Source organism: Misgurnus anguillicaudatus, chromosome 19 (assembly GCF_027580225.2).
Source record: "Misgurnus anguillicaudatus chromosome 19, ASM2758022v2, whole genome shotgun sequence".
Taxonomy (NCBI): Eukaryota; Metazoa; Chordata; class Actinopteri; order Cypriniformes; family Cobitidae; genus Misgurnus; species Misgurnus anguillicaudatus.
In genome coordinates, this window is record NC_073355.2 from 19035219 (window position 1) to 19057788 (window position 22570).

General features: G+C 36.4%; 1 protein-coding gene and 1 long non-coding RNA gene across 3 annotated transcripts; one reads left to right on the forward strand and one right to left on the reverse strand.

The window, feature by feature from the left end:
• Positions 1-2134: 2134 nt before the first annotated feature.
• LOC129432476 (QRFP-like peptide receptor) lies at positions 2135-5622 on the forward strand. The gene is made up of 2 exons (XM_055190893.2): positions 2135-3018; positions 3633-5622. The coding sequence occupies exon 2, from the start codon at positions 3806-3808 to the stop codon at positions 5069-5071; it is 1266 nt and encodes a 421-aa protein (XP_055046868.2). The 5' UTR covers positions 2135-3018; positions 3633-3805; the 3' UTR covers positions 5072-5622.
• A 2394-nt stretch (positions 5623-8016) lies between these two features.
• On the reverse strand, positions 8017-21996 carry LOC141351033 (uncharacterized). 2 transcript variants are annotated; one of them, XR_012359177.1, is made up of 5 exons: positions 21721-21996; positions 21423-21460; positions 21109-21201; positions 10917-10979; positions 8017-10038 (listed from the first exon to the last, which is right to left on the reverse strand). It is a non-coding gene; the product is annotated as an uncharacterized lncRNA (long non-coding RNA). The 2 variants fall into 2 exon arrangements; XR_012359176.1 differs by having other exon boundaries at positions 8017-10979.
• Positions 21997-22570: the final 574 nt, after the last annotated feature.

The following is a 22570-nucleotide window of genomic DNA, read 5'->3' on the forward strand; positions in this document are numbered from 1 at the left end:
CTAAAAAAAGGTAGTGGCGGCTTGTGACTGCTCTTCCGAGGGGTGCAAATTCCACAAACCACCATCATTGCGATCAGTGCATTTCATCAGCTCATTTGCATTTAAAAGGACACACCCAAAAACGGCACATTTTGAGATAAAACTTCACATACGCACTCTGTGAACATCAAAGACTTATTTTACATCTTACTGGAAGGAGAGTCAAGCCATCTGCAGGTGCATAATTTTCTGATCCAATTTTAGCTTTGGGTGCATTAAATGAAATAAACTTGTTCGACTTTGGTGGTGGTTGAGAAGAATCCCCTTTCATATGTAAAGCGCTTTGAGTGCTGAAGAAAAACGCTATAACTATTTTTTTATTAAAATTAATTATTATAATTATTAGAAAAAAATCTCATAATATGACCCCTTTAACAAATAAATTAATTTGTGGTGAAGATGTGATGATCACGAGACGTTGCAACACATGAACAACAGAGAAGGCCCGTATGGATATTACTCAAACATACCCAGCTAACAGAAAAAAGTTCTAAGAACGTTCCCTGAAAGTTCTTTACGTTCCCAAAAACGTTCTGCCAACGTTAAAAGTGTCCAGTTTTCTTGGCGTTCTGGGAACGTTTTTGTGTTGTCTCAGCGTTGGAGGAGTGTTGCATTTTGCCATTTTTGGACGTTGTGACGGTGTCATGTTTTAATGTTCACACAATGTTTGGAACAACAGCTGTTTGTTGTGTTGACTTGTTTGATTGTTGTGTGGATGATGGAGAGACATTGCATTTTGTTATATTTGTTTTTTATATTTATATTATTTTATTGTATTTATTATGTATTATATATTTATTATATATTATATATCTATTATATATAAGTTTAGATGTTGATGTTTCGTTTCATTTTGGGTCACCATTGTTGTGATTGGTGTTCGTTTTGGTTGGGCTCTTGAGCCTTGTCTTTTGCTTGCTGGTTTTTTCCCTGGTTGTGTTAACTTTTTGTTAATACACCACATTTGTTATGAACATGTTAAGTTAGTAGTGTAATTCTGTGGTGTGGTGGTTTGTACATAAAGGAAAAAAATCATCCCTAATTAATTAAAGTTTATTTTCTGTCAATAATGTAAATGAGATCCAGCACTTTCACAGCAGTTTGTCATTAAGGAGTTTAAGAAACTTTGGACAAAAATATCTGCTGTATAATTGGGACGCACAAACATCAAGAATCAGACTATGAATCTCAACCATGGTGACAAAGAAAATTGAAAAAAAAAATCATTATTTTTCCATGCTGCAGTGCATGCTGGGAGTCCTGAATGAGATTTGTAATTTGTTAATACCCAGCATGCATTGCAGCATGAAGTTTTTCATTTAATTGTCACCATGGTTGAGATTCACAGTCCGATTCTTTATGTTTGTGCATCCCAGTTATACAGCAGATATTTTTTGTCCAAAGTTTCTAAAACTCCTCAACGACAAACCGCTGTGAAAGCACTGGATCTCATTCACATCCTTGACAGAAAATAAACTTTTGATTAGTAAATTAATTAGGGATGATTTTTTACCATTATGTACCAACCACCACACCACAGAATTACACTACTAACTTAACATGTTCATAACAAATGTGGTGTATTAACAAAAAGTTAATACAACCAGAACAAATATGGTGTATTAACAAAAAGTTAATACAACCAGGGAAAAAACTAGCAAGCAAAAGACAAGGCTCAAGAGCCCAACTAAAACGAACACTAATCACAATAATGGTGACTTAAAATGAAACAAAACATCAACATCTAAACTTATATATAATAGATATATAATATATAATAAATATAATAAAATAATATAAATATAAAAAATAAATATAATAAAATGCAATGTTTCTCTATCATTTACATAACAATTAAACAAGTCAATATAATAAACAGTTGTTGTTTTAAACATTGTGTGAACATTAAAACATGACATTGTCATAACGTTTAAAAATGGTAAAATGTAACATTCCTCTAACGTTGAGACAACACAAAAACGTTCTTAGAACGTCAAGAAAACTGGACACTTTTAACGTTGGCAGAACGTTTTTGGGAACGTAAAGAACTTTCAGGGAACGTTCTTAGAACTTTTTTCTGTTAGCTGGGTAATCAATACTTGCATTAAATGCTTTGGCCTGTTGCAGCAACTGTGCCACCATAATTAGAAAAGTCACGACTCTCCTGAAAACACATACGTGTCAGTTGTGTTTTTTATTTCAATTAACTATTTATTGTTTTAGTAATTCAAAGCGAACGAGCTGTGTTCTCAATACAGTACATTCAATAATATTAGTGACGTCACAATTACTAATCAAGTAGATAATAAGACAAATCATATAAGACAAATCATCAGAGGTGTAACGTAAGTATTTTTACTTTAATCAAGTGTGTTGAACTTGTGTGTTGTGAGAGTGTTCTCTAATCTACTAATTTAGGAGCAAATTTCCTCATACTTAGTTCATACAAGTTGTTAATGTCTGTTAGATGTAGGGTGAGCTATATATTTCTAAGACTCTGTGTAAGTTGTAATATCACGCACGCACACATTGTTCATGATTATTGTGGCCAATTACTATCACAGTATTGCCAATTTTATGTCATTTTATGGCTTTGCACATTTTATTTATTTATTCACCTAAACACACCTTGTAGGCTAGCTTATAGTGTAGTTATTATTAACTAGAATCGACAAACTTTATCAACCAGCACATGCACACACTTTCAATCGAATTATTTCCTTTATTTTTCGGCTCATTTCACGCCCTTCTCGACACTATCCGCTTGTATAATAATACAGTGATCAACGGCACAGTGTGCGGAGCCACGAGGTGAATGAGAAAACCCATCATATCAGTGAACGCGCATCACTTCTGCCAGCGCGGATACGCGCAACCGAGCCGCATCGCAGGCGCGCATTTTCTCACATTATCCTGAGATGAACACATTGCCTTTCTCTGAGAGCACTTGATACCTCTCAAAAATCTGACAACCTCTCGGTATGTATTTCTATTTTTTCAAAATGACTTTTTGAATGTCTGCGAAGTGGCATTGGGAATGAAATTTATATAGACTATGCAAAGAAATGTCGGAAAATTAAATGTAGTCAAGTGAGGACGTAAATGAATAATCACCAAGTGAGAAAGTTACAGATAAAAAGCGAAAGATAAAAATTATTTCTTGATAGCAATTTAAAACAACAGGAATCACGATCTAAGTCGTAATGTAACAGTAACACGGTGCGTATATTATTTATTTATTCTGTTTTGCTGCAGGCTACTTTCTTATTTCTCTCCTTTCTCATTTTAAAAAATTTAACTCTCAGGATTTGCAACCGCATAGATAGATAGATAGATAGATAGATAGATAGATAGATAGATAGATAGATAGATAGATAGATAGATAGATAGATAGATAGATAGATAGATAGATAGATAGATAAGAAAAGATAAGAAAAAAGTATTGCTGATCTGCTTTTTCCATGATTTTAATGCTTATCATTTTAAATGAAGCATGAAATGAGTCTGTTCAAATATAATTACTTTAGTCATTGTTTTGATTGTACTGCTTATCACTTTTAATTTCCCTCCTAATCTGTGCTATGTTTTCACAGCGTCTACTTGCTTAAATCCTGGTTTCCGGTACTTTATCCTTTCTGGTTAAAGCAGAAGATTGCTAAGTCCAAGTACTCAGCTCTGGGATGTTTGAACTAACCTCTGGATTCCGACTTCTGCCTATGAAAACATCCCCGAAAATTCCCAAGCCTTTACGAGCAACGCAAGGAATATGAATTTCACCACAGGCTATCAGCTCACAAACACCTTGCTGCCTTTGAACGGCTCTCACGAGGACTTCATGAGCGATGTTTTCCTCCACCGAAGTGCAGAGCTGGAGAGGCTTTTGCTGCTGACCATCAAGGAGCCCACCACCATCTCCCTCACAGTCATGTATTCGCTATCATTTGTGGTGGGCTTCATTGGAAATCTCATGGCCATTCGAATGCTCACCTGCCAGAAAACGAATAGGATGCAGAGCATCAGTGCCACGCGGACTTTACTCATCAACTTGTCAGTGTGTGACATGATGGTGGTTTGCATCTGCATGCCCATCACCCTCGGACACACCATCTACACCGCGTGGGTTTACGGAGACCTCCTGTGCAGAGCCGTCCCGTTCATCCAGGCCGTGTCTGTTTCGGCCAGCGTTCTCAGTTTGACCGTCATCAGCGTTAATAGATACTACAGCGTTCACAGTCCACTCAGTTCCCTTTCCTATTTTACACAGAAAAAGATCTACATCACTATTGTGTGCGTGTGGGTCGTATCTTCTGCTATTTGTGCGCCGCTACTCTTCATGATTAAGTTAGATGAGATCCACCTGATCGACATCAGCGTGCCCATTTGCAGGGAGCTTTGGCCCCATGCGAGACTCAAACAGGCCTACAACGTGCTTCTTTTTGTGGCTCTCTACTGCATACCTGTGACCTTCAACCTGATCATCAGCTTTTTGACCGGCAGGAAGCTTTGGAAGGCTTCTCAACATTTCGCCGACTTTGACCCGCACAGCCAGGCCATGCATGCTTCACGCTTAAAAATGCGCAAGAAGATCGCCAAGGTGGTGGTCACTTTGGTCATCCTGTTCGCTGTCTCCTGGCTACCGCTGTACGTGGCAGATATTGTTATTGACCGAGAGGTTCATCCGCCTCACTGGGTTTTGCAAGCTCGGCCTTTTGCCCAGTGGTTGGGTCTCACTAACTCCAGCCTCAATCCCATCTGCTATTGCTTCTTAGGAGATCTGTACCGTTCGGCCAGAGCAGTCCGGTCGAAGTATCATCAGAGGATGCTCTCTGCCTTTAGGTCCTCCAGCTCTGTTAAACTGTCCAATTTGCTCTCGCTCAAAAGCCAGCGATCTGTCCGGCGACACGGTGCCGAGAGCCAGGAGTCAGTGGAGACCCTGTCTGACTGGTGTCCCAATAGCAGCCAAATGGTTTCCCTCCAAAGTCTCTCAGAGCGAACTGTATTTAAAAGCAATACTGAATTGTCTCAATTGTAGTCTGGGTGCTTATTAAGGACGCAGGATGCACTTAAGTGTTGTTTATTCAGTGTTGTGAAATAGCGTGCACTTCAGGGCTGGCCATATGCCACACCACACTAGAATAATAGCAAAGTGCTTTGATACAACATTAGCATATAGATTGTATCTGTATTCACTATCTGCAGTTACAGGGCATCACAATAAGCATTTTACATGTAATTGGCTTGAGACTGTATATAAGAAAGACTCATTTGTGTAGATATAACAATATTTGTACATAAATGCTTAGTTTATGTAAAAGCAGAATAAAAGCATTTTCATTAATGATGAGAAAAAAACTGTACTGTATAGTGAGAAATAAAAGCATGTAAAACCACATTCAAGAAGATTGCTTTTCAATTAAATAGACAAATTACAGAATGAATGAATTCGGTCTTGAAAGCCTTGTAAAGACTACACTGTAGCAATTCTATGTCATTAAATACACTGTGCTTGATTGTAAATATTCATTTTCACTTGGCTTTTTCAATAAAATGAATACACCTTGAGACGGTTCGCTCATCACAGCAGCCAGGGACTAAAGTCTTTGGATGAGAATCCACCCATCCATACAAGAATGTGCACACGATTTCACATCACGCAGCCCACTTCGTTTTATTCATCATGAGACTTTTATTTACTATGGGAAGATGGGATTTTAAAATCAAGAACCAACATTTGTGAAGGCTTAAGAGATTCCAGCATGTTTTGTTTGTCCTGATGACATCCAGATAACATAGTGGAAAGACTGCAAATTTACGTTTATGAATTCTTCTTTCAGGAAGAGCTCCGTCTTTCCTTTGCACAGATGTGTTATCACTATCACTAACATAACTCTTCATATTCATGCTGATTCTGATAAGCGACTGTCAGTGTGTAGAATGGAGCTTGATTAGGTTATAATACACAATGATGCTACTTCACTTTAGTAAGAAAGAGAGCAGATTTTTGAAACTTGATGAATGGTAATTTGGAGTTGCAGGCCGCAGCAGCCTGAGTTCAATGTCTGTCACAGGAACAGGGCGTTACAGAAGGTACGAAGAGCATTTCTTGAATAAAAAACTCAGAGCAGATGGTATCATCCTGGCATCGAATGTATATATCTCAATCCAACACGTTGTTTATGTTTATATTTTACATTTGAATTCAACTGAGGGCTTAGTGGATGTTTACACTGCAAATGCTGTATCACCAGCCCTGCGTCACATTGGCTTATCTCTTTTCAATTATCCAGTCGAATAATTCAATTTAACCAGTTTAGTGTAGCCCTAATGAAACTCGATAAGGCACTTTGAATTCATTCTCTTATGACGAGGGTCATATCTGCTTTAATTACAAATATATCTGCTTCAAAGAAATAAATTATATTCAACTGTTTACAAGGACTGAATTCATTTGGTATATTATTAAAGCCTTTTAGCAAGAAAGAATCCTAACACATATTAACCATCAAGTTTAACATATTAATTTCATATTTTACATTCAGGTTAAACATTATTTAACTTAGTTACATATGTACACTCACCTAAAGGATTATTAGGAACACCATACTAATACTGTGTTTGACCCCCTTTCACCTTCAGAACTGCCTTAATTCTACGTGGCATTGATTTAACAAGGTGCTGAAAGCATTCTTTAGAAATGTTGGCCCATATTGATAGGATAGCATTGTGTAGTTGATGGAGATTTGTGGGATGCACATGCAGGGCATGAAGCTCCCATTCCACCAACATCCCAAAGATGCTCTATTGGGTTGAGATCTGGTGACTGTGGGGGCCATTTTAGTACAGTGAACTCATTGTCATGTACAAGAAACCAATTTGAAATGATTCGAGCTTTGTGACATGGTGCATTATCCTGCTGGAAGTAGCCATCAGAGGATGGGTACATGGTGGTCATAAAGGAATGGACATGGTCAGAAACAATGCTTAGGTAGGCCGTGGCATTTAAACGATGCCCAGTTGGCACTAAGGGGCCTAAAGTGTGCCAAGAAAACATCCCCCACATCATTATACCACCACCAGCAGCCTGCACAGTGGTAACAAGGCATGATGATCCATGTTCTCATTCTGTTTACGCAAAATTCTGACTCTACCATCTGAATGTCTCAACAGAAATCGAGACTCATCAGACCAGGCAACATTTTTCCAGTCTTCAACTGTCCAATTTTGGTGAGCTCGTGCAAATTGTAGCCTCTTTTTCCTATTTGTAGTGGAGATGAGTGGTACCTGGTGGGGTCTTCTGCTGTTGTAGCCCATCGGCCTCAAGGTTGTGCGTATTGTGGCTTCACAAATGCTTTGCTGCATACCTCGGTTGTAACAAGTGGTTATTTCAGTCAAAGTTGCTCTACTATCAGCTTGAATCAGTCGGCCCATTCTCCTCTGACCTCTAGCATCAACAAGGCATTTTCGCCCACAGGACTGCGGCATACTGGATGTTCCGTCAAACAAAGTATACATTAACATTTATATCAAGCAACTGTTGAAGTGATGATCAAATATGCTTGGAAGCATGCTTAACTCTTCCCCGTCAGCGTTTTTTTTTAAGTTGCCGCCCAGTTTTAGTTTAATGCCTTACAGAAAAATTTTCTTCTTAAAATAAACATAAAATATCAAATGAAAAAACAGACCCGATCCACTTTAAAAAAAACTGTTTCATCCTACCTTTATTTTTATTCTCTTATCACCTCTCAAATTTTCAGCTAAAAGCAGAGATGATTCCATTTTTGTGAAGAACTTTTGTAAGAGATCAGATTCAGAGCCTGATCAAAACTAACACAATGTTTTTAGTGTTGAGTGAATGCGTCAGTGTTTAAGTTGGGTAAGATCGCCACCCAGTGGAAAATAGCGGAAATATGAATTTGAGGTAGAAACTCCTCAGGGAACGTTTTCTGTTTAATGACGAGATTACTCAACAATATTTATTGACATTTATCTGGATGTCACCATTAATTTTGCATAGACAAATTTAAAATATAATTAAAGACTGTGGTGTTTATTTTCATAAATCAATACGCAGCAACAGTGGCGCAGTGATACTTATGTAATGCGGACATTTTTACATCTGAAACGGCATGTTTTGTTTATTTACGTTTTGTTTAATGACTTGTTTAATTGGTGTCATTAATGCACTTTGCACAACAACTGCATTATCCTATAAAATTTATGTAATTTTAAATCCATAAAATATATAAACAACAAAAATGATATATAGACCTTTTGCGAGTCAACGTCACAGTTACGTCACTGTAAGCATGTGCGCGCAATGTGATGGCAGAAAAACAGTGGAAATGAATTGTACACGAGTGAAACGAACTATATAACTCACTAGAAAATGTCTTGTTGTGTTGTAGAGTGGCAGAAATGCCAAAAAAGATGGCCTTCATTTTTATAGCATACCGTCGTCAAAGACACCTTTTGAAGATTAACGTAGGTGTTTATGGTTGAAATAAGCCCTCAACCGGACAGACTGGAGTGATGAAATCATTTGGAAATCTTTCAATAATTAGATTATATTACTATTATGCATTTGGCCAAAATTTAGTTTATGGAAAGTTAAGTGGGATAGTAAAAATAAGCACATATTCTTTTAGATTTTCATCTATTTTCTGTCGCATTGAAGACACCATGGTTACTTTAAGGTGTTGATGTAGAATGAGTCTTAAAGTTCCTTAGTCAAAACTGACAATTCTTCTTTTTTATTGTAATATTGCAATGTTTATTATAACCAATGTATCTGTGTAAGTCATTATTTTTTGGGGGGTGTACTAAAATAGGTTTTCACACTTGATTGCTCAAAACCATTATTTTTCACATATAATTGAAGCACCTCTCATCCCAGTCTGTCTGTGTCAGACTTTGTTAGTGTGCCGATTTTCATGCTAGATATTTGGTTCAAATCCTGTTTGGAAAGGCTTCGGTTAGGACCACAATCACAAACTTAACAGGACATTGTACAGAAGTATGTTTTCATTTTGAAATCCTCTCATTCATTTCAGTTGCAATGTTCCTCACTCAAAGAAAGGTTGACACACGTACACAATATCGGTGTATAAAACAAAATAGCTTGCACTGTAAAGTCCTTGAATTAGGGCATGAGGTGGTCACTACAGAATGAAACGCACTGTTATCGCACCACAGAGCGAGTGTAGCTGAATTTATATCACATCAGGAGACTTATAAAAGCAAAAAGTGACCTGCAGCTAAAAACTATATCAACAGTTGTCCGTCTTAGGAAGGCCAAACAGTCGGGGTGGAATAAACAGCATCTCTTCGACATGGCAACAACATGTTTTTACCAAAGCAGCTCAACCAGGCTTCTTTTTCGTGTATGCCATGGGCAGGATTTTTTTTTTATTATTAAGTTATGTTTTTTTCAGTGGCTTTTGTGCCTTTATAAACAGGATAGTACAGACAGGAAAGTGTTGGGTGGAGATAGGGGAGCAGGATTAAGGATCTCAGAGATAGGAATTGAACTCGGTCGCCAAAAGCACACTGGTGCTACATGTCAGCGCACTAACCACGGGGCTATTGGCGCCGGTATGGGCGGGAATTATTTACATGAGCAACTGTGATGTCACAATATGGAAGAAGCATGTTGTAATTTAAATTTGTTAGTTATTAAAAAGTATTTGAAGAGCATTTCTGCCTTTGGAGTAAACTGTGAGCTAACATTGCAGATCTATGCTAACACAGAAAACGAACTAAAGCTAAAACATTAAAAAGCTTGAATCATAAATACTATATATCAATCTTTAAGTTGATACTATATGCTAATAGAAAACTTGCTTCCTAATATTATTGTAATCTTCACATCTTTATAGCCATAATTAAATGAAAATAGATTGTACAATGGATGTGACTATTACATCTGTTTCTGCCCCTTTCCAGATTCGTCACCATTCTTCAAAGATTCACTTTTAACCCTGGTACCATATCCATTAACCCCTGCAAAGAGAGTTCATCATTAAGTACAAAGTGACTCAAAATCACTGTCACACATCATAGGACTATGCTTTTATATCTAATCAATTTCATCTTGCTACATTTCCTTAATACCCTTCACTTCCCAGAATAAATCCCTGATATTCAGAGCAAGATATAAGAGCACCTCCTACGACCTCATCAGCAATGCATGAATGCAGGCAATTGCCCTTTGGATGGTCTAACTACTTGTTTATACCCCCAAAACATCTCAAGGGCATTAAAGAAAGACAAAAAATATCTTGCCACACCGAATACTGCCGTCTTACTTAATAAAATAGATGCTGTGTTTCAAGAACGACATTACAAGATAATGTACAATATCCAGTTATATCCAACTGCCATTCGTATCTGTCAGTGACATCACAGGATATAAATTACATGCGGCTAATGCTTAGAGAGGTGACCGCTAGACTACCTTTGATCTATTAGCCAACTCGCCACCACAAAGTCTCTTAAGAGGCCAAGAGAAAGCATAAATACATCAAGGATGGATGCTTCCGGATAGCTTTTAAGTTCAGGAGGCTGTTTGACCAAATGACTTCATCATTACTGGGGAAGCAGAGATCATCTGGATCTCCAATCTGAGTCATTAAGAGTAATTAATCACAAATTATGAGTCAATCATTAAAACATTTTAAGTGCTTTCACTTCAAAAGCTTTATATTCAGATAAATGACAATAATAAACTTTAGTTCCAAAAAGGACGCTGTGTGCCAAAGATAGATTTGATATAAAATCCATTTCTAGATTGGAACGCTGGGTTTCTTTGCTGTAAACAGGATCTTAACAGTTTTGAAAAATGTGTCACCAGCCTGACATCTTTTCAAAAACATGTTTACCTTCTTTGTCCTGATGTGGAGACAGTGGCGTAACAAGAACAGCCTGCCTATCATGCTGCCATCCTGTCAAAACAAAGCGAAAAGAAATGATTTTAGTGATGCTATTTATTTTGAATAAAAAACTATTGCCTCAGATGATAGCATTGCATTAAAGGAGCATTTCACACGTAGAAACATTAATCTTTATTAAAAGTGCATCATATTTGTAGTCAAAATGTAACATACATTTCGAATTTGGTGGCTATTTGACCGAGAAAAGGGGTGTTTGTATTCTCACCCCCTCAACAAAGATATTGGACTTCCTGCTTTCAATGATGCAAAATGATGATTTTTACATCATTGAAAGAAGGAAGTGCAACACTGAATTCTGTATTTCTCCTGTCTTAGCAGAAACTCAGGAAATGATGCACGACCATTCAAAAACATGACTGGAGTTCTAACTATGCAAAGCTTAATGCAAATGGGTGAAGTGTCCCTTTAAGAACTGAGAGTGAGGGTCGCTGCTGCATGCATCTGCAAACATTACCTCAGGTTTTTTCGCTGCAAGATTCCAGCTGGCCTTTCCAAAAAATAAACCCTTAAGCGTGTAAACCAAGGTCAGCTTATTGCATTAACTAGGGCAGCTTGATGTTAGGAACATTTACAAATATTGCTTTAAAATATTGCTTTATCATGTATAAAATGATATATGCACTGGATATACATATCTGTATTTGCATACACAGTTAGACACATTACATTTTTGGTAAAAGATATGCAATTGCTAAAATAAATTAAAAGTGAGATCTACACCAATCAAAACATCAAACCCAAAACACTTTCTGATAAAAAAATATAATTTTATCCATATTAAACAGTCCCTCCAGAAAAACGTGATTATGCGATCGCATGATTTAACGCATAATCAGCCAAAGTCTGCATATTTATCTGGGGTACGCATTTTTTCAAAAACACCGCACTTTCACCGCATAAATTCCAGATTTTCGTGACCTGACATGCACACACACACGTTTGTACAAATATTTGTGAAAACACTTACAAACATAATGCAATCCTTATCCCCTTACCTTTAAAGGGGTACCAGAAAGTGAGGACCGACCAAAATATCCTCACATTACTCTGTTTGTCCTCACTTCGATGGTTTTACAAATACAGTGCCTTGCGAAAGTATTCGGCCCCCTTGAACTTTTCAACATTTTGCCACATTTCAAACTTCAAACATAAAGATATAAACTGTAATTTTTTGTGAAGAATCAACAACAAGTGGGACACATTCATAAAGTTGAACGAAATGTATTGGATATTTCAAACTTTTTTAACAAATAAAAAACTGAAAAATTGGGCGTGCAAAATTATTCAGCCCCCTTAAGTTAATACTTTGTAGCGCCATCTTTTGCTGCAATTACAGCTGTAAATCTCTTGGGGTATGTCTATATCAGTTTGGCACATCGAGAGACCTATTCCTCCTTGCAAAACAGCTCGAGCTCAGCGAGTTTGGATGGAGAGCGTTTGTGAACAGCAGTTTTCCGTTCTTTCCACAGATTCTCCATTGGATTCAGGTCTGGACTTTGACTTGGTCATTCTAACACCTGGATATGTTTATTTGTGAACCATTCCATTGTAGATTTTGCTTTATGTTTTGGATCATTGTCTTGTTGGAAGACAAATCTCCATCCCAGTCTCAGGTCTTTTGCAGACTCCATCAGGTTTTCTTCCAAAATTGTCCTGTATTTGTCTCCATCCATTTTCTCATCAATTTTAACCATCTCCCCTATCCCTGCTGATGAAAAGCAGGCCCAAACCATGATGCTGCCACCACCATTTTTGACAGTGGGGATGGTGTGTTCAGGGTGATGAGCTGTGTTGCTTTTACCCCAAACATAACGTTTTGCATTGTTGCCAAAAAGTTCGATTTTGGTTTCATCTGACCAGAGCACCTTCTTTCACATGTTTGGTGTGTCTCCCAGGTGACACTTTTATGGATATCTTTAAGAAATGGCTTTCTTCTTGCCACTCTTCCATAAAGGCCAGATTTGTGCAGTATACGACTGATTGTTGTTCTATGGACAGACTCTCCCACCTCAGCTGTAGATCTCTGCAGTTCATCCAGAGTGATCATGGGCCTCTTGGCTGCATCTCTGATCAGTCTTCTCCTTGTTTGAGCTGAAAGTTTAGACAGACCGCCGGGTCTTTTTAGATTTGCAGTGATCTGATACTCCTTCCATTTCAATATTATCGCTTGCACAGTGCTCCTTGGGATGTTTAAAGCTTTGGAAATCTTTTTTGTATCCAAATCCGGCTTTAAACTTCTCCACAACAGTATCTCGGACCTGCCTGGTGTGTTCCTTGTTCTTCATGATGCTCACTGTGCTTTAAACTGGCCTCTGAGACTATCACAGAGAAGGTGCATTTATATCGAGACTTGATTACACACAAGTGAATTTTATTTGTCATCATTAGTCATTTAGGTCAACATTGGATCATTCAGAGATCCTCACAGAACATCTGGAGAGAGTTTGCTGCACTGAAAGTAAAGGGGCTGAATAATTTTGCACGCCCAATTTTTCAGTTTTTTATTTGTTAAAAAAGTTTGAAATATCCAATAAACTTTGTTCCACTTCATGATTGTGTCCCACTTGTTGTTGATTCTTCACAAAAAATTACAGTTTTATATCTTTATGTTTGAAGCCTGAAATGTGGCAAAAGGTCAAAAAGTTCAAGGGGGCCAAATACTTTCGCAAGGCACTGTAAATGTTTCCCACTAAGGTAGAAACGCATACAGAATATCTGTCCTAGCTTTTAATCTTTAGTGGGTATGCATGTGGCTTTGTTGGTAGAGCATTGCGTTAGGTTGTGGGTTCAAATCTCAGAAAACACACATGCACATAACAAATTTAGAGCTTGAATGTAAATGTTACTTTGGACAAATGTGTGAATATAAATATGAAGGGTTGCACGGACCTATTCTAGTATGTCCACATTTAAGATTCATTTAATTCCCAACAGATGTGTCCCTGCATTTCTACCTGATGTATTATACTGTTTGTCAGGTCACCAAAGTAAAATGGGTTTCATATTTCGTGTCACATTATATAACTCCCCCGTTCTACCAAACTGACCACTACAAACTTTACGGATGCAAAAATAATGAGAAGTTGTCTCTCGGACTAACACTGACTAAAACGAAACCTCTTGTGACATTGACATTTGCCAAGCCCATTAGAGCCGAGTCTAATTCAATAAAAGGACATCACATTGGTTGAAACCGCTGGTTTCATTATAAAGGAAAAAAACCTCGACTGACCTGAATTTATGCCCTCAGTCCATGCGACCTATCGGCAGACCATTTTCATTAGCATTTCTCATTAGAGATCTGTTCAAAATGATCACTGTGACATGCATCACTGGATGGGAAAGAAACACACAACTCCAGGAGTGTGTCTACATTCATTAAAAAATTCTTACCAAAATCCTTGTAGTGCAAATGAAAAAATGTGAGAGATTGGTCTGTTCCGCTTCATTTAACAAAACAAAAAATACCTGCATATTTTGTTTGATATGTATAAAATGAATGATACACAGCCCTTGGAAAAGGAAACGAAGGAAAATCGGTGAACTGGCAACAGAGTCATAGGCAGCCAATGCTAATTGATGCATTATGTATATATATGTATATATATATATATATACAGTCATATGCAAAAGTTTGGGTGTGTGGATCAGCAATTTCATTTTGTTGTATCAAATAACTGAAGGACACAGTAATATTTAAGTAGGGAAATGAGGTTTATTGGCTTAACAGAAAATGTTGCATAAAAACAAAATTAGACAGGGGCATAAACTTGGGCACCCCAACAGAACAATTACATCAATATTTACTAAAGCCTCCTTTAGCAGAAATAACAGCCTCTAGATGCTTCATATAGCCTGTAATGAGTGTCTGGATGAATGGATTTTCAACCATTCCTCCTTACAAAACATCTCCAGTACACTTAGGTTTGATGGTTACTGAGCATGGACAGCCTGCTTCAAATCACCCCACAGATGTTCAATGATATTCAGGTCTGGAGACTGGGATGGCCTTTCCATAACATATCATACTTGTCCCCATGCATAAATGCCAGAGTTAGATTTTAAGCAGTGTTTTAGGTTGTGTCTTGTTGAAATATCCAGCATCGGTGTAACCTCAACTTTGTGACCGCATGATGGAAACTCCACCAAATTTAATTGTGGGTAGCAAGTGTTTTTCTTGGACCGCTGTGTTCTTTTGCTGCATCAAAGTGCAAAGTGCGCTGAATTGTTGAACGATGCACAGTGACACCATCTGTAGCAAGTTGATGTTGTAGGTCTTTGGAGGTGGTCTGTGGGTTGTTTTTGACCGTTCTCACCATCCTTTGCCTCTCCAATATTTTATGTGGTCTGCCACTTCTTGCCTTAATAAGAACTGTGCCTGTGGTCTTTCATTTCCTCACTATGTTCCTCACAGTGGACATTGACAGCTTATATCTCTGTGATAACTTTTTTGTAGCTTTCCCCTAAACCATACAATCTTTGTTTTCAGGTCATTTGAGAGTTGCTTTGTGGCCTTCATGTTGCCACTCTTCAGAGGAGAGTCAAGGAGAACAACAATTTGCAATTGGCCACCTTAAAGGGGTCATAGCGTGAAAATTAGACTTTTTTCATGTTTAAGTGCTATAATTGGGTCCCCAGTGCTTCTATCAACCTAGAAAATGTGATGAAGATCAACCCAGTAACTTAATTTGAGTAATCATTTTCTGCAAGCATGTGAAAAATTAGGTTGTTCAGATTTTGCATGTTTTTTGAGGTAGGTAGCAAGGCGAATTACAATAATACCGCCCCCTTTATCTGCACTATCCAACCACAGCACTGCCATTTAGTGCAGAGAGAAAGATGGAGAAACGAAGGACTTGACAGCACAATTGAGTTTCAATTACAACAAACCACCATCATTGTGATCAGTGTTTGCATTTCATCGGCTCATTTGCATTTTAAATGACACACCCAAAAATGGCACACTTTTGCTCAGGCCTACAAATGTGCGATTTTAACATGCTATAATAAATCATATGTGGAGTATCTGTGAGCTTAAACTTCACACTCACACACACACACACACACACACGCGCGTTTTGTGGGGACATTCCATAGACGTAATGCATTTTATACCGTACAAACTGTATATATTCTATTCCCCTAACCTACCCCATTCCCTAACCCCAACCATCACAGAAACCCTTCTACTACTTCACATTTTCAAGAAACATCATTCCGTTTGATTTATAAGCTTGTTTCCTCATGGGGACATCAAAATGTCCCCACAAGGTCACAAAAACACTGGTATTCCTATCTTTGTGGGGACAATTGGTCCCCACAACGTGATAATTACCAGGTACACACACACACACACACACACACACACACACACACACACACACACACACACACACTGTGTGTTCCAATTAATCAGTGCTAAGTAGTTACAGGTATTCAAATCAACGAAATGACAAGGGGGCCCAAATTTATGCACCGGTCTAATTTCATTTTGATGCATTTTGCAAATTTTCTGTTATTCCAATAAACCTCATTTCACTACTGAAATATTACTGTGTCCTTCAGTTATTTGATAGATCAAAATTGAAATTGCTGATCCAAACATCTGAATATTTATAAATGAAAATCATGGACATTGTCAGGTGTGCCCATACTTTTGCATACATACAAAACATTATAATATATATAAATACTGCTTATACAAGCTCTTTGTTTAATTGTTTGGTTTTTAATACTGTATACAAATTTTCAGTATTTTCTGACTGAGAAATAATTGTATACCAGACAGAAATGTTTCCAAGCTGGTGCAGTACCCTAAAATGGCCCTATACAGCAGTGGTTCTCAAACTTTTTCGGCGTGTGGACCCCCTTGTGTATGGTGCATCCCTTCATGCCCCCCCCAAAAAAAATGTATCACATTTCAAAACAAACAATTTGAAATAATCAAAACATATTTAATTATACAATGTAGTGCTGTTGGTTAGTAGCCTTATTTTTCTGAGGTTTAATTACACAGAATTTATGATAAATAAATGTATTTTATAATATAATGTCATGAACCTGGCACCATCTCAGGGCCCCCTGTTGAGAATCAATGCTATACAATATGTACTATTTAGGTACCAATATGGTACCAACATGTACCTCTGAGGTACTAATATGAACCCTTTAGGTGCAAATGTGTACTTTTATTAAAGGGTCCCACCCCAGTGATAGCTAGGACCATTTTTTTCTGACAGTGTATGGTTATTATACCATTGCTGAAATAATAAAACAAACTAATTGTGGCATGGCAGTCTAAGACTTTTGCGCAGTACTATATTGGATATATCACTCTATAAACAAACAGTGCTATATAGCACCAAAAGTGGTTCTTTGCTCGTAATCATAGAAGAACCATTTTAAGTGCCATATAGCATTGGTGAAACACCAGTGCAGCTATGGCAAGCCGTTTTAACTTTTATTCGTTGTGTTCTTGATATCAACAATTCAATTTTCACTAGTTAAAATTGTAATTCTTGATATCAGATATTACATTTCTACTAGTTTCAATAGCAATTCTTGATATCAACGATTACATTTCCACTAGTAACAATGGTAATTCTTCATATCAACAATTTAATTCTTCATATCAACAATTCAATTCTTCATATCAACAATTAAATTCTTGATATATTTAATTGTATTTTCACTAGTGAAATATCACCATAGGCTACCATTCAAATTCAATTCTTGATATTAAGAATTACATTTCCACTAGTAACAATGTTAATTCTTGATATCAACAATTCAATTCTTGATATCAAGAATTAAAGTATTGATATCAACAATCGAGTTCTTGATATCAAGAATTCAATTGTTACTAGTTAAAATGTCAATTCTTGATATCAATAATTCGATTGTCACTAGTAACAATGTTAATTTTTGTTATCTGAAATTGTATTTCTGATATCAATATCATTTCAGATATCTAAAATGGCTTTCTTACTAGTAACAATCCCATTCATGATATCAGAAATTAAAATTGTCACTAGTGACAATCGAATTATTGATATCAAGACTTAACATTTTAACTAGTAACAATTGAATTGTTGATATCAAGAATTGAATTGTTGATATCAAGAATTGAATTGTTGATATCAAGAATTAACATTGTTACTAGTGGAAATGTAATTCTTGATATCAAGAACTGAATTGTTGATATCAAGAATTGAATTGTTGATATCAAGAATTGAATTGTTGATATCAAGAATTGAATTGTTGATATCAAGAATTTAATTGTTGATATCAAGAATTAACATTGTTACTAGTGAAAATGTAATTCTTGATATCAACAATTGAATTTGAATGGCAACCTATGGTGACATTTCACTAGTGAAAATACAATTACAGATATCAATTACTTAATTGTTGATATCAAGAATTGAATTGTTGATATCAAGAACTGAATTGTTGATATCAAGAATTGAATTGTTGATATCAAGAATTGAATTGTTGATATCAAGAATTGGATTGTTGATATCAAGAATTAAATTGCTGATATCAAGAATTAACATTGTTACTAGTGGGAATGTAATTGTTGATATCAAGAATTAAATTGCTGATATCAAGAATTAACATTGTTACTAGTGGGAATGTAATTCTTGATATCAAGAATTGCCATTGTTACTAGTAGAAATGTAATATCTGATATCAAGAATTACAATTTTAACTAGTGAAAATTGAATTGTTGATATCACAAATTCATATCCTACGAATGAATAAAAGTTAAAACGGCTTGCCATAGTGCAGCACCTGTGTAGAACCATATAGTGCTATGTAGAACAATTTGTGATGCTATATGGCCCCTATATGGTTCTACACAGGTGCTTCACTGGTGCTTCATCGGTGCTATATTGCGCTAAAAATGGTTCTTCTATGATTACGAGTAAAGAACCACTTTTGATGCTATATAGCACCGTTTGTTTTTAGATACTGTATCTAATTACTTTGAATTAAATAACCTTGGACAACGTAACGTAACATTACAAACAAAAAAGGATCAATTAATTAATTTGCATGAGACATATCTTCCAGCTGTTATTTAAACAGGTTATCAGCCTTAATAACACTTTACAAATGTCATAAGCAGAGAGAAGTTAGGGTAAAAAAGATTTGTTTAGGTAAAAACCCTGAACTTGAAAGCAACAACATATTTGCCCTACTAAAGGCTTAATTTTAGCTAATACGATTATCCGAAAATTAAATAAAAAAGAAATTAACAGTGCCTAATGGGCCGATATTCACACTTTTATTTGATATTGGCATGCAATAAAACCGCTATAACTGGATTAGTCTCAGGATTGCGTGTGTACTGTGTGTTTTTGCGCTTTAAAATTCCCTACTCATTGAATTATCTCCCTCTTAATTTAAATGACTTTTCAATTGGTAAGATTCCCAAAGATCACAGCAGTGTTTCACAAATTCTGAAAGAGTAAAGACTCTGGGGTCAAAATGAATAGAGTGAATATTGATTTTTACACAATTAAAAAATCGTTTTTAAGTAGGCATAACAGCAGCAGTAATGATCAGTATAGGCCTTGTATAAAAACCATTAAATAGCCATTTCTTTTTATTTTAAATGCCTTTAGGGTATTTAAAGGGATAGTTCACCTTAAAATGAAAATTCTGTCATCGTTTACTAATCCTTATGTTGTTCTAAACCTGTATGGGTTTCTTTTTTCTGATGAACACAAAAGAAGATATTTTAAGAAATGATGGTAAACACACAGCAGATATGATTATGTACTTCCATAGTAGGAAAAAAATATTTTGGAAGTAATGTGATAAATGATAAAGAAAATATTTTGATAAATGATGGTAAGCACACAGTTGACGGTACCCATTAAATTCCATCATTTTTTTTATTCCTACTATGGAAGTCAATTGTCACTATCTGCTGTGTGTTAACCACTATTTCTCAAAATATGTTCTTTTGTGTTCATCAGAAAAAAGAAATTCATACAGGTTTAAAACAACATGAGGGTGAGTAAATGATGACAGAATTTTCATTTTAAAGTGAACTATCCCTTTAATCCAAGGTACAATGTTGAAACAAATGCAACAAGTAAATGCATATTTTTAATTGAAACTTCCACTTAATTGTGATTATTAACAGCTTTAAAACATTTTATTTATCAATAAATGCCGATTACTATGGCTCTATTTAATAAAAAAAAAATGATCATTGTATAAACATTTTACATTGTTTTTGTTAAATGAAACCATCTCTCTATTTGTTTTACCAGTCTCTCTGCTATCTGCATCGACTTATTGAAATCATCCAGTATTACAAACTATATTGCGTTATGCACAGTTGTGATATTACGCTGATTTCAAAATATCTATTTATCTTGCAGGCCTATTTATTGCACTATATTTTGCAAGACATTGCATATGTGGTTGGCTTACATCCCATCACAATGCTGAAGAGGTATTTTTCATTTCCAAAGAAAGTAAAGCTAGAATATCAAATATCGGCATCAGCACATCGCTTTAAAAGAAATGCTGATTCTGTATGAACAATAAATACATTTGCATAGGGTCACAGACAAAATCTGTGTGGTCTATGCAGCTGCGGAGTGTGAAGTAAAGGAAATTAAAGAGTTTATTGCATCTGCGGTGAATGTCTGGAAGAAATTGCTGTCGCTGTGATCGCTATATACAGCACTTATGATCACAGTGTTTCCAGACACTGAGAAACTCCTGTCTGCTTCAGTACATTAGTAATATCTACAACACACCAAAACAGACAGAGGTCACTAGAAACACCACATGGCTGTTAGACACTGCACAATGTGAACACCTTTATATTCATGTTATTTAATGCATCTACCACACACCATACAACACTCCAAAAGTGAGTCAACACATTTATGCAAGCTGTTTTTAGAGTTATGCAACTGCATAAATGTTCAGTACCTGACCAAGTCATATAAGTAGAACATCATGTATGCTCAGAATCAGAAAACCATGTAACAAATATTTTACAACTGAAAAATCTTTTTAAAGCGTATGTAGCTTCTAAATATCTGCGGTCACTATTGTGTTAATATGAGGATTTAGTGAATATGGAGTAAACCTGTGTTCTTTTGTGCCATCTAGTGGTTATGAAGATGTCAACACATCTGCCATTGGTTGCAAACTGAAGAGGGCCAACAGCTCCACCAAGGGCCTGTTGAGCAGATGCATAAGATTATAACATAGACTAAGTATATATACAGTTACTGGCACACTTACACAGGTAGCACACGTGAACATAAACATTTGCCCTGTGATGGTCTAAGCAACTGGATAATTTTCTCCTTTCAACCTGGGTAGCCTACTTACATTTGTGTTTACACTTGTAATGTACGAGATTAGTGTGGTGTTATTCAATTTATAGTAATTGCTTACCATAATTTATGTCTTGTGGAACTGCACCACTAGGGGCTCTAGTGAGAAAGTGTGTTTAGGAATACAGAGAGCAAGAATTAAAGTTGAAGTACGTTCTGGCCATAGATATACATAATAAAGGCTAGATGTCTCGTCTGTGATGCTCGCCAATGGAGCTGTTTGGTTTGTTATAAACGTCAGACTGTCAGAGATGTACTTATGACACGGCATACTTGAATAATGTTCATGAAACATGTTCAAGCATCCAAAATCATTGCCACGTTAATAACGTACCTATGTAAGAAACCAAACCACTCACCTTACGTCAGGTACCACATAACCCACCGGATAGCTTGCCTGTGACAAGATGGCCGCCGGTGATGACGTTAGAGACTCCGCCAGAAGACATCCAGCATTCAATACGAAGGTTGCCATTCTATGCTACCTTCGTCAAGAAAGACTGTCTTATTTTAGAATATTAACAATTATATTATCCTTAGTTAATCGTAAATTGATGTAATATGCGTATGACTTGCGAATGTAATGCTTAGTTAAATTAAATAAACCTTGATCGCATATGCAGCCTGCATAATTATGCGACCGGGGATAGGGGATACAGCTACGGTCAAATCTCGCGAGATGTGGGGTTAGGGTAGGATAAAAAACCGCGCCCATTCGGCAAAAATTCACGAGATTTTGACCGTAGCTGTATCAGTTCTATTTTTTTTATGGATTGATTACCATTTGTGTTACCATATTTACTATAGAAATAGCGTTGTTGAACTACAGTTAAAATAGTAAGACCTTCCTAAAAACAAAAACAAAAACTGATAACTCTATTTTGCATAATTAATTTTTATGAGGGAATTGTTAGAAAACACTTTTTTTAGACAAATGTATATATATATACTATACATCACTGTACATCCCTATAGTATACTTTTTTTTAATTGCACATTAACACAATCATCATCTATCAACAAACTTTCTTCAAGTTTCCTCTTACTTTGACAGAAGCAGAGACACGGTATATAATTATTTTCATGCGTTATATTTTGCACACGCTCGCGGGTTAATCGTGATTAAGATTAAAGTCTGAATTGGCAGAGAAAGTTGAAAAGCTGCTTCATAGTACTAAAGCTTGATCGCATTGATTTGGTTTTGTCATC

Bases quoted from the DNA above. Each gene is read 5' to 3' on its own strand.
- LOC129432476 (XM_055190893.2), top strand. From the start codon at position 3,806: ATGAATTTCACCACAGGCTATCAGCTCACAAACACCTTGCTGCCTTTG.